Genomic DNA, 13,790 nt, shown 5'->3' with positions numbered 1-13,790 from the left:
CAGCTGCAGCAGCAGCGTGGTTGTGTGACAGCTCTGGCGCTCTGCTAGGGGGCCTGGGAACAGAGGGCTGGCTGCCATGAACACCACTGTCTGTCTGTCTGCCTGCCTGCCTGCCTGCCTGCCTGCCTGCCTGCCTGCCTGTCTGTCTGTCTGTCTGTCTGTCTGTCTGTCTGTCTGTGTGTCTGTCTGTCTGTCAGACTGTCTCACAGTCTGTCTGTGTGTCTGTGTGTCTGTGTCCTGAATGTAGCATGAGATGCTTAGATGTGGTCCTTCTGCCACCTGATCTCAACATCACTCGTGACGTTGCTGCAACTGTACTGTAGGACAATAATGTAATCTACTGTTTGGCCGTTTATCAACTGATCTAACGGTATGTTAAGAGGTATGTATGCAACTGTTTTGTGCCTGAAATTGTACAATGGAATGAATCACATTGTTAAGTTTGAACAAGGAAGTCAACTTTTACAGAGGAATTATGAAATTGATGGCAATACGTTTTCTCTACTGAATCTTTTTTCTTCTTTTTTTTTGATTAAATATACTGAGTTTTCAGTTGTCAAACTTCTTCTTTCATTGCACTTTTTCTAGATTCATTAATTAATTTAATCAATCCAGCATCAATAGTTTGACCTCTTGGTTGTATATATGCTATAAGAATGCTGAAATAAAGGAACCAGATAGGTTTTTCAGGATTTGTTTGCCGAGAGTGACGTGTGGAATGTTCAATTCACACGACACAGAGGGCCGTGGTTTCTGCTCGGAGCTGGAGCAGCCCAGTGCGTGTCAGGTGTCTCGGGGACACACTCAAATTAGAGCTTCATTTATTTATATTTTGATTAAGAAAGAGAAAAATAGCTCTTGTTGACACAAGCAGGTAACTGTGGGGGATTTGTTTTATCAGTCTCTTCGCAGCAGCACAGATGTGTATTTTTTCAAAACAGTCTGGTCCTTGCCAGATCCCGTGTCTCCTGTATCCAGTAATATCCTGTCAATCATGCTGTGGTTTCCCTGCTCTGCTACCAGTCGGTCCGATCAGTGACCAGAGCCAACTCTCTCACCTGGACGCTCCACGCATGCCAGATATTGAATGACAATGGAGACCATATTACATCAATCTCCATAATATAAAATGGCTACCCATTCCAGATACAGAGGCTTAGTTAACAGTCAGTGATTTGATGCTGATAGAAATAAACCCAGGACCTCTGCTGACTACATGACATTTATTACAAATAAATACAATGCACAGGACAGTACACTTTCCCAATATACTGCACTTTAAATTCAAATCAGGGAAAGATGTTTTCCACAGCGTTTTCAGCAGCTTTGAAGACCAGATAGAAAACATGTTCAGAGTAAAAGGAGAAGCCAACTCTGTAGTCAGTCCTGTGTTTTAATACAGCTGTTTATGATTGGAACAAGGGACAGAGTTTCAAGTAGATTCAATGTTAGGGGTAGGTACCCTCTTATGCAATAGTTTCTGAAGAACATTGAATTGGACAGTTTTCTGGACACATAAGCCTAATCCTACTGTACATGTGCGCAAGATGTCTTAGTTGTAGACTTTGTTTGGGAAACCCGTTCTACATTGCATGAAAATGAAAAGTCAAAGTACTTCATGATACCTCATAATTGTGGTATTCTAAATATGTGCTGTTCATTATCATATCTGAATAAATGCTGCAACAAGGTTGACAGAACACTCAAAAACAACTTACTGTGCAGAGAAATTATTTCCAAAACTTTTTTTTTTTTTTTTTAAACCAAAATACAACACGTCTCCATAGAAATACATCTAACAAGTGTATGGTGAAAATAAGTGAGTAAACCTTTACAGCTTGAAACATATCGTCATAAAGCTTTAACATCTGACAAAGTGTGCAATACATGAAAGGTACTGTACAGTATGTGTGTATTACTAATGCTTGGCACAATGCAACACAACATGAGCAACATTAGCGCACGGGATATCTTAGATGTGCAAAACAGTGTAACAGGGGAATATACAGTGTACCCTGGTCTTCATACAGATACAGTTCATCCATAATACCTCCTGGTTCTGTCTATCTTCAGAGTCAAAAGCACCTCTACTCTCCTGACTGACACCCTTAAAACAACAAGCCCTCCCTTTCTCCTCCCTGACCAGGAGAGGGCCCTCCTACAGACACGCCCCCTCCCCCCCCCCCCCCCCCCCCCCCCCGACCCAATATGTAAATCCGTCTTTCTGAGAACACAGACGATCAATGCATGACTCAGTCTGGCCTCACAGAAGACATCTGTCCACGGTCCTGATGCCCAACAGAAACACGATGTCCCCTAACGAAATCTGTCCAACAATCAATCACAGCTCTGCCTTAAACCGAACACCAACACAATCTAGGAAAGCAGCGCGGTGTAGAGAGCGTTCAGTCCGCTGTGACGGGGTGAGGAGGGAGTGTTCAGTCCGCTTTGACGGGGTGAGGAGGGAGCGTTCTCTCTGTTGTGACGGGGTGAGGAGGGAGCGTTCTCTCTGTTGTGACGGGGTGAGGAGGGAGTGTTCTCTCTGTTGTGACGGGGTGAGGAGGGAGTGTTTTCTCCTCTGTGACGGGGTGAGGAGGGAGTGTTTTCTCCTCTGTGACTGGGTGAGGAGGGAGTGTTCTCTCTGTTGTGACGGGGTGAGGAGGGAGTGTTCTCTCCACTGTGACGGGGTGAGGAGGGAGTGTTCTCTCTGTTGTGACGGGGTGAGGAGGGAGCGTTCTCCCCGCTGTGACGGGGTGAGGAAGGAGTGTTCTCTCTGTTGTGACGGGGTGAGGAGGGAGTGTTCTCTCCACTGTGACGGGGTGAGGAAGGAGTGTTCTCTCTGTTGTGACGGGGTGAGGAGGGAGTGTTCTCTCTGTTGTGACAGGGTGAGGAGGGAGTGTTCTCTCTGTTGTGACGGGGTGAGGAGGGAGTGTTCTCTCTGTTGTGACGGGGTGAGGAGGGAGTGTTCTCTCTGTTGTGATGGGGTGAGGAGGGAGCGTTCTCTCCTCTGTGACGGGGTGAGGAGGAAGTGTTCTCTCCTCTGTGACAGGGTGAAGAGGGAGTGTTCTCTCTGTTGTGACGGGGTGAGGAGGGAGTGTTCTCTCTGTTGTGACGGGGTGAGGAGGGAGTGTTCTCTCCTCTGTGACGGGGTGAAGAGGGAGTGTTCTCTCTGTTGTGACGGGGTGAGGAGGGAGTGTTCTCTCCACTGTGACGGGGTGAGGAGGGAGTGTTCTCTCTGTTGTGACGGGGTGAGGAGGGAGTGTTCTCTCCACTGTGACGGGGTGAGGAGGGAGTGTTCTCTCTGTTGTGACGGGGTGAGAAGGGAGTGTTCTCTCCACTGTGACGGGGCGAGGAGGGAGTGTTCTCTCTGTTGTGACGGGGTGAGGAGGGAGTGTTCTCTCTGTTGTGACGGGGTGAGAAGGGAGTGTTCTCTCTGTTGTGACGGGGTGAGGAGGGAGTGTTCTCTCCACTGTGACGGGGCGAGGAGGGAGTGTTCTCTCTGTTGTGACGGGGTGAGGAGGGAGTGTTCTCTCTGTTGTGACGGGGTGAGGAGGGAGTGTTCTCTCCACTGTGACGGGGCGAGGAGGGAGTGTTCTCTCTGTTGTGACGGGGTGAGGAGGGAGTGTTCTCTCTGTTGTGACGGGGTGAGGAGGGAGTGTTCTCTCTGTTGTGACGGGGTGAGAAGGGAGTGTTCTCTCCACTGTGACGGGGCGAGGAGGGAGTTTTCTCTCCATTGTGACGGGGTGAGGAGGGAGTGTTCTCTCTGTTGTGACGGGGTGAGGAGGGAGTGTTCTCTCTGTTGTGACGGGGTGAGGAGGGAGTGTTCTCTCCTCTGTGACGGTGTGAGGAGGGAGTGTTCTCTCCTCTGTGACGGGGTGAGGAGGGAGTGTTCTCTCTGTTGTGACAGGGTGAGGAGGGAGTGTTCTCTCCTCTGTGACGGGGTGAGGAGGGAGTGTTCTCCCCGCTGTGATGGGCGGTGTAGAGAGCGTTCAGTCCGCTGTGACGGGGTGAGGAGGGAGTGTTCTCTCCTCTGTGACGGGGTGAGGAAGGAGTGTTCTCTCTGTTGTGACGGGGTGAGGAGGGAGTGTTCTCTCTGTTGTGACAGGGTGAGGAGGGAGTGTTCTCTCTGTTGTGACGGGGTGAGGAGGGAGACGGCGTCCAGACAGAGCAGGTCAGGGGTCGGGTGTACAGGGACGTGTGCCTGTGGTTTTGTTTTGTACACTGATATTGGCTCCGAGTCAAGTGTGTGTCTGTGTGTGTGTGTGAAAGTAATCGGGTGAAACGTGGAGTAGCTAGTGAACCTCACTCCTCAGGGGAGCGCTGACAGTCCCTCCAAGAGGGACGTCCCTATTGGCGTAACTGTCAGCGCGTCCGCCGCCCAGGCGTGAGACCTGCGTTCTAACCCCGCCCTGGGCACGGTGAACGTGTGGGTCACATGTAGGCGGGCCGTGGGCGCCGGCCGCCCCGGGCACACCCCCTCATGTGGTGGAGGTCTGGGTGACGCTCTTCTGACTGCTGGTGCTCTTGATGACGCAGGTGGAGGAGTTGCTCTTGCGGCTGGTGGAGTCGTGGTCCTGGTCACAGTGGCACTGCGAGGACTTGAGGTAGCGCGCCGAGCAGCACAGCACGCTCTGCCGCAGGTCCTGGAACAGATGGCCCGCAAAGCACATGTAGATCCAGGGGTTGCAGCAGCTGTTCAGACTGGCCAGCAGCATGGAGATGATGAAGGGCATGGCTGTGGAGGACAGACAGAGAGGAAGAAGAGAGAGAGAGAGGGCAGAGAGAAGAGAGAGACATGAAGAGAGACATGTTTATGGGTATGTTTGCGAGTAAGTAAGCAGGTTCATTGTTGCGAAACCAAGCGCTTTTTCTCGGTGGCCAACATTGATGGAAGAGGAATCAATTATCTGGAACAAAAACACATCATTAAAAGGGATTGATTCACTGTTCACTTTCACATCTTATCCATGTCAAAAGGGAACAGATGGAAACTCATTACAAGACATCCGTTTCACTTTTACAGAGAAATGACAGTTTCATTCAGCAAGATAATTATTCACAGAGCAAAAACCCAACAAGGGAATAATTTCCATCATACATTATTTAGCTACTAATCTCTCCCTCTCATCTTCCACGTGTCCTAACTAATTGATGCAACTACAGTAACTCCGACAAGATTAAAGGCCATCCACACGAACACGGATATTTGTAACCCCCCCCTCCGGTAAAAATAATAATAATTGCGTCCACAACAACAGATTTTTGGAAAACAGCCCCGCCCACACGACAAAGGCTTTAAGGCTTGCATCTGCTGGGCCTGGTCCAGAAGCCACTTTTGTGGCGTAGTCCTACTTTGGACCTCGCAACATTACGGAGAGGTGGGATAGAAACTATTTGCTGCAGTAGGCCTATATTTATTCGCCTCCTATCGGCGGTGTAGTGGTGGAGTAAAGCTAGGTTGATTTCTAATGCATTATCAAGCCTAGCAACATGGAACAAATATAAAGAGTAGCCGCCATTGTTCTTCTCATACTGTTCCTGGCGCATGCCCATTAGAGAATGGCGCACAAAGATACCCGAAAGCTCCGTTTTCCTTCCCTACGAATCCACTTAAACCGGAGTTTTTACAGACCTCCACCTTGGAAGGCATTCTCAAAAAGATCAGTTTTTCAGTGACCAAAAACTCAGTTGTGTGTGGACGGGAGGCGAAAACGCAGAGAAAAAAAGTCTGTTTTCATAAATATCAATGTATGTGTGGACGTGGCCTAAATACACCCCTCACATGCGCAAACACACCAGCTCGAATGCACAAAGCAATATATTTTCTCACACTCAACCGCTGAGACAGACACGCGCCAGAAATCATCCGGTAAATGAACCCTGAGGAGAGCTCATAGCCACCGGTAGTGACTCACTATGTGCGGGGTGGTCTGAAGCGTCACATGAGGTGACATTTAACTCCTGTCAACTCCGCTGGCCAACTGACATTCGGTAAATGAGTTTGGGATTAATAGAACTGGCCCACATCCTATTTATCCTCTCGCTGCTGATTGCTAATATCTCTCCCTCTTTCTCTGCTCTCCTGGCCATCTAACGAGCGCTCCCTCGGCTCTCTGAAGCTTGCCTCGCCAAATCACTGACAACAATCGCCGCCGGAAGGACAAAAAAATACGGCGCACGGAAATGGATTCTTCAGTCATTAGGCCATTAGGCATTTATGAGAGCAAATGTCTCCTAGTATGAACACTGTAGCCTAACCCTCTCACTGTGGTCTCTATTTCCTAGCTGTTGACAGGTGTAGGGATCAGGACTAATGAGGCTATAGGAGAACTGAGGATGAATCTTTAAATGTCTAAATAGTGAAACCTTGCTGCTTGACAGGGCTAGGCTTAATTAAAGGTTAAGTAAACACATTTATGAGAATAAAAGATAATTAAACAGAGAGCGAGTAATAGAGCTGCTGGGCGCAACTAAAAGGATCATTTAAACCCGACTTCAATCTCCAGGAAACAGATCCTGATGTCAGACTCAGGGACACACCATAGGGGGGCAGTATAGAGCATGGAAATGACCTTCACAGAGCCTGAGGAGGCATTTGAAATGAGAACCCCTGATCAAATAAAAATGGGCTTACAGGCAAATAAGTAGGCCTATCCTTAAACTGCAACTAAACCTAAACTCACTGCAAGACGTTAGATGTTTATCTACTTTCCTCTTTGCACATCACAGTTTTATGACATATGATGGTTATCAAACGTTCTTCCTGTAGGTGATATCTTGAAGTGCCAGGGTCCGCTGGCGCGCAGCTGTAGGAAAATAACCCTCTGTTGATCAACTCATATAATGTCTTTCACAGGAGGGTGATAAATCACACCAAACCGGCAAATGAAAATGCATAGAAATCTGCCGCTCCTTGGTAATCTGTCAAACTGTCAGACATTGTGAAGATTAATGACACGAGCACCATTAAGTTTGTTAGTTATTCATTCATGTGGACAAAACATCCAACATTAGACCTTTGGCTGAGCAGGAGCGGTCCTGAGAGACTCCGCAGGGTCAGACTCACAAGTCGGTCTCTAAACGCTTCACTCAGCCAGACACTGAGGACTTTCATTCACATTTCAGCACTTAAAATGACTGAAAACAACTTGAGAGTTAAAAAAAGAAGAAGAAAATAACTGCATTGCAGAACCAATCCAAAGTATTTAGGGCGAAGCTTTGTTCAGGTTTGAACCAGTCCAAAGCAGTAGGCGTAGTCTTGTTACCGACCATTCTCACCGCTGTTCTAGTGTAATGTAGAAACCCCCCTCAAACGTTCGGAAGGCGGAAATCTCCAATTATCTGGTACGACAGAGTGCCCCAGAGGAGTCCAACCAGTCAGCAGTACCAGGGGCTGAGGACAGAGGCCTGGGCATGGTAGCCAGTCAGCAGCACTGAGGACAGAGGCCTGGGCATGGTAGCCAATCAGCAGCACTGAGGACAGAGGCCTGGGCATGGTAGCCAATCAGCAGAGGACAGAGGGCTGGGCATGGTAGCCAATCAGCAGCACTGAGGACAGAGGCCTGGGCATGGTAGCCAATCAGCAGAGGACAGAGGGCAGGGCCTGGTAGCAAATCAGAAGCACTAAGGACAGAGGCCTGGGCATGGTAGCCAATCAGCAGTGCTGAGGACAGAGGCCTGGGCATGGTAGCCAATCAGCAGAGAACAGAGGGCTGGGCATGGTAGCCAATCAGCAGTGCTGAGGACAGAGGATTGAGGTCAGAGGGCGGGGCCTGGTAGGGGAATATCATCATAACAACAGGACCGGGCATTGAGACAGATATCAGACAATGAGAGGAACAAACAGCTGACCCTTCAGAAATCTTGTTCTGGGCAATGAATTATGACTTGGACAGTTGCTCTTTACGTTACTAATCAAAATAACCACACATATACTTAAGTTCAAGACAAGTATATGATGCATTAATTTCCATCTCAGTGTATTCACATTGATATTTAAATTGTATTTGGTTTTGGATGTTTTTGGTTGCCACATGGAGCTTCAATCAAAGATATTGCTGTGGGTTGCTGTTTGGCCATTCGATTTCTGCTGAATTTGTCAGGAAAAAGTATTTTCAGGAAAGAGGAAACTCCAGCTTGTGTCAGGTCTGCAGTTTGATTCATAGCAGATCGTGTGGAAAGTTTTTCCTTCATTGGAGATCTTCTCGGGAGAAAGTTGGAGGATAGTTAATGGTTTTTCAAGCAACCTGTGGCAAATATTGTGAACCACATTACATTTTCCATTTGTTTTTTCTCATTCGGTCAATAACTGTTTAGTGCCCCTGTAGCACAATAGCAAATAGTTCATGTCTGGGTTAAATTCACTGGTTCTGAGTGAAGCGTAAACAAGACTAATACTGTATGTCTAGGAGCTTAGTGAGGCCAACAGCAGGAAGACCTCTGTGATAAGCAGCTGTGGGCTGAGGTAACTGGCGAGTATCATGGGGACATCAAATGCAAAAGACAAATTTCCAACCTCGGCAGGACAATCTCAAATAATAATCATCAGATCTTACAGCTTGTTGTGATTGGTTTGGACAGAGTATGAATCTGGACATTGACCAATGGAATGGATTGATGAAGTATGGAGGCCAACTCAGAGTAATAGCTCACTAGCTAGGCCCACTCTGCTCTCTCAGTCCAACACTAATGGACACTATCTGCTCATGGCTACTCGCAAGGATATCTGGTGAACACAAACAAACCCTCCGACACGTGGCTGAGCCGTTTGGTCGTCTGTTGTGTTCACGTGTTGGCTACCCGTCTTTTCACACTCCTCGCATGTTCTGCCACACCATGTTCTATTGTTCTAAAAATAAGTATTAATCCTTTATAAGTCACTTTTTTTCCAATTTGAGGCCAGTACATTTGAGCATTTACAATTATGCTGATCTGCAAAGAACTTGATGGAACCAAATTGCACCACTTTGCATAATTCTGAGGAGATCTGGTGCTTTCAGAGCTTTGTACACACAAACCCAGTCATTACATTGTACTAATTAATTGCTTTACTTGGAAAACCCATTGAGTTAAACGCTGCAGGGGAACATATACGTGTGTGACTGCTGGACTCCCTGAAGACAGTCCTGAGTGCCTGCTGTATCTGAAGCAGCTGTGGGATGATAAGGGCAGCTTTCTAAATAACCAATATTCCCTAGTAGGACATATCGAACCAGCCAGACTCCTGACTCCTGGATCCTGGCTTAGCAGTGAACAGAACAGAAGCCTTTGATACAACTATGTGCTAATGAGCTATTTATCTGCAGACTGAGATGTTTTCTCTCCAGACGCTCCCATAGACGCTGAATGTGTTTGTTGTGCTGAACACAGCGTTGCTATCACTCTGTGATGTGTCCCTAAATAACGGCCAAACAATGGCCAAACAATGACGCGGATCTACCATGGCCCCCGTGGGGTAGTGGTGAATAAAGAAGTGGGTATACTCTGACTAAACTCTAGCAGAAATGTTACAGGTTTTACATTACTGGTGTTTAAATAGGTTTTTGGATTTATTTAGATTTAGATTTATTTATTTTCACTCTAGACCACAATTGTGGTGTGGAGTACAATTACATCAATCAGAAACATCAGTGCAGTGGTACACAACCAGGAAGAGGAATATACAACATAAGAACAAGAAAACCATAATTTGAAGAGGGGAAATACATTACTGAGAAGAGCGCCAAGATTATGTAGTAACTTTTGTTTGTTTGTTTGCAATCAAAAATATACATTTGACCATAGATGGATGGTTAACACAACATTTGGGCAAATCTTTTTTTCCTGTTTGCAACAATGATTGGGTTTTTACATTCAAAAAGTATGTGGCTGTACTGTAGCAGTGGGTAAACTGTAGCAGTTTTTAGATTAGTGGTGTTTAAAAGGATAAAGAAGTGGGTATAATCAGTATACGTCTGTGTTCCCTCAACTACACCCCTGCATGGGTCCTTCCATGTTACAGCAGACTCCTCAGCGTTGTGAAAGACCTCCCTCACATGACTTCACTTACAGCCATTGATTTACTGTCTGGCAGGGGAAGGAGGACTGATTTACTGTCTGGCAGGGGAAGAAGGTGTTCATACAGGAGCAGTCCTCTACTGACGTTGGCCGCTGGCTTTCTCCCACACACCTCATTCTACCGACGTGATCTGAACAAGTTCGGCTCTTTATAGCATGTATCTCCAAATTAATTGAAAAAGATAGAATATGCCAATCTTAAACAATAATATATATATATATATATATATATATATATATATATATATACACACACACACATACACGTACATACATACATACATACACACAATATTTATAAGAAGGTCTATATCTGCATAGATTTTTCAGATATTCACTTGCCTTTCATAACGTATTGTTTCCTAGCCCTGACTGATGTAGGGCCCACTGTAGGGCCTACAGGAGCATACAGCGCACCGTAGGATATTTTTTACATTATCAAATAATAATCATTGCAGTGACACAGCCTCGGAGATACGTGTGCCTAAAACATTTGCCAATCACTATTTGGCTATAAAATAGACAAAAAATCGTGAACGTCTTGAACTTGCATGTGACATTTCTGACGACAGGAAAAATATTCCAGGGCGTGACTTTGGAGGAAAGACAGGTCTGGTTTGATCACAGGGACCGTGGAGGAGAGACACGTCTGGTTTGATCAGGGACCAGAAGACACCTTTTCAGTTGCCAATAGAGGGCACGCGCGGCACGCGTTTTTTGTGTGGTCTTTTTCGCCAGTTCAAAGCAGTCGCTTAGAATAATTCGTTTAATGATTAACCACGTGCACAAGGTCTAGAAGTAGCCAACAACCCCAATTCAAGGGTAGCACGTGCAACATTGACAGATGGTTATAAAGGGTGAATAGGATAGATAGGCCATAGGCCTATGTGACCTCATAGACCCGTGACGGGGGGAGGAGGGGGGGCTTTCTTATTGAAGCGCACGAAATGGAATTTATTGTAACCTATGGCAAACTTCTGTGCAGACACATCTCAAAACTAAGTCTTCAGTATTGAGTAGGCCTGTATGATTATAGAAACGGTAACCGCCAAATTCACACAAGAATAGTTGGCGAAGAGAAACCAGATATTTGAGTGTGGCATGACAGGGTGAGGCTACGTGTCATACTAGTAGACTAACTGCGACTAAATTGGTTTTTATAATCACACCTACTGCACAAGGGGCACAGCTCCTTGGTAGGTTACGTAAATGTCACAAAGTCAAGCCTGCAGATTTGGCTAGATTTCCGTGCGTAAAAGCGGTGTCCAATATGTTCTAGCGACTTTATATTAGCCTAATTTAATTAGCCTATTAGGCTATATATGGGAATGAACAACAGTGGATGTGTTGGAATATGAATTCACGAACAACACATTTACTGGGTTGCCTTCTTATTTCTGCATGTCCCCTGGTCACAACACCACTCCGCTAAATGTCAAGAAGAATCCGTGATTTTTTAGCCTTCAAATTATTAATTAAGTGTTAATGTAAACTTTGAATTCAATTCAATCAGTAGACTATTCTAAGTGTTAATTCAAATTTTACATAACACATCCATTATAATTTGACCATTGCGCACACACAATGAGATATAATCATTCGTGGATTTGAACCTACCTTCACGGGGCGCCGCGGGGTCCCAAGCGGACCACATCTGCACTGAGAAGAAAGGTGTCCAGCAGACGATGTAAGCCACGACGATGACGAAGGTCATTTTCACGGTGGTGATCTTCGCCTTGGAGATGAGCTTCACGCTGCTCACCCGCGTGAGCGCATTGCCGTTAGACGTCTTCGGTGTGAGGCTAATGCACTGGCCCCTTTTGGTTTTTAGTCTAAAGTTTTGCCAAATCTTAAAACTTATCAGCCCGTAGCAGACGCTCAGTATGGTCACCGGTATGATGTATATCGTCAGGCTGATCCAAGTTATGTAGGCTTTGGCTCCCCAAGGCTGCACGAAGTCGCCCCAGCAGTCGTACACCCCGGATCCCACCTCCCTCAGGGAGAAGATGTACATCTGCGGGATGCTGAAAAGCAGACTGAGCACCCAGGAGAACACCACGTAGAAGCGGTCTTTCCTCTTATGCAGAGAGCGGAGCGGCTGACAGATTGCCAAGCACCTATCTATGGACATGAGAACGAGCATGTAGGTAGAGGCAAACATCCCAACGACCTGGAGGTATTTCACCAACCTACACAGGATGTCGGGTCCATAGAAGCGAAAAGTAATGTCCCAGATGAGTTGTGGCAGGACCTGGAATATCGCCACGACCAGGTCCGCAATGCTGAGGTGCTTCATGAAGTAGTACATACGCGACTGGCTGTGCTTGGTCGTATGGATAGCCACAAGGACGCACAGGTTTCCGGCGAGAGCCAGGAACAGCACCAGGGCGAGCACCGTCACCTCCACTTTCGCCACCTCCTCGTTCCGCTTCAAGGGGTTCGTCTGGTTCGTCCCGGCGGTTCCGTTGGCGAAGCTGGAGTTACTCCAGGACTCATTGAATGGCCAAAACTCCTGTTCAGTCACTATACTTTCCATTATGTCCACTTGCGGATGCCTCCGTGACGCGCAAATTCACGTAAAAGTAGAACTGTTCACCCGAGCATTGGAGGGTTGTTTCAGAGGACTGTCTACTCCGTGGCTCCGCATCTAACAGGTGGCGAGGCAGAGTCGGACTGAACTGAGCTGTGTCACCATCGGTGCGCAATGGCAAGACTGAATTGACGTTGTGCTGAATTCCTCTCTCCTATCGGCGTGACCAAACAGTTACTGTTGAAAATCAACAGAAAGCACACGCCTGGTTAAAGCCCAAACAATGCAATTATGTCTCAATTTGATTAAAACAATAGGCCTACACACACTGAACGAAAATTATAGCATGAAAATACTGAGCCAAAAGGTTCCCTTGGTGGGGCAATGCGGAGAGACGGTTGTCCGTGCGTGATTGGCAAACAAAATGAATTCCAACCAAAATGTTTAACATGAAGTGTTATTCCTGTGGTTTAAGTACTTACAGTGCATGTTGTCTTCTTGATCCCTTTGAAAGAATAAAACAACAAATTGTTTTCATACGAATCGACCCCGAGTTGGAGTAAGCCTCTAGCCACCATCCCTGGTCGTGCTCAGAATGGCCAGTAATATATATAGGACATCGCTTGTATATCTCCAAGATTACGCACGAGATCTACGCATTGCAGCCACCAGGTGTCCTTGTGCGCCACTCCACCGCCTCGCGGGCTATCATCACGATGATGATAATGATGATGATGATTTTTAAATTGTATTTATTTTATTATTTTGTATTATTTTTTCAAATGAAAGTAAACCATTGTAATCCAATTTGTGACCAAAATGACCCATAATTTATTCGAGGGTTAGACCTAAATGCCTATGAACGAGAGACTTAAGTAGTAGGCAATTATTCCCAGCCATCAACATCATTATAATTACAAAGAAACTTAAGAAAAAATAGTTTGGTGTTTTGCATTACATTTTGGCCCCTCAGACAGAGAGAGAGAGAGAGATCAGAGAGAGAGATCATTCCACCAATCTTTTAATTCTTTGACTTTGCACCTTGTGAGACAATCAGCCTGATCTCGCAAACTCACATTCAGTTTCCTGACCCGGTTCTGAGTGATGCATCAGGTGAGCTCAGTTTCCTGACCCGGTTCTGAGTGACGCGTCAGGTGAGCTCAGTTTCCTGACCCGGTTCTGAGTGATGCGTCAGGTGAGCTCA

The 13,790-nt window shown here is 46.4% G+C and overlaps 1 protein-coding gene across 1 annotated transcript; it reads right to left on the bottom strand.

Annotated features, from left to right (window-relative positions):
- Nucleotides 1-4,478: 4,478 nt before the first annotated feature.
- oxtra (oxytocin receptor a) lies at nucleotides 4,479-12,592 on the bottom strand (the record flags this gene model as incomplete). The annotated part of the gene is made up of 2 exons (XM_084446017.1): nucleotides 4,479-4,735; nucleotides 11,674-12,592. The coding sequence occupies 2 exons, from the start codon at nucleotides 12,590-12,592 to the stop codon at nucleotides 4,479-4,481; spliced, it is 1,176 nt and encodes a 391-aa protein (XP_084302143.1).
- Nucleotides 12,593-13,790: the final 1,198 nt, after the last annotated feature.

The sequence above is a fragment of the Borostomias antarcticus genome, assembly GCF_949987555.1.
Source record: "Borostomias antarcticus genome assembly, chromosome: 11".
NCBI lineage: Eukaryota > Metazoa > Chordata > Actinopteri > Stomiiformes > Stomiidae > Borostomias > Borostomias antarcticus.
This window is presented reverse-complemented; position numbering and strand designations above follow the sequence as displayed.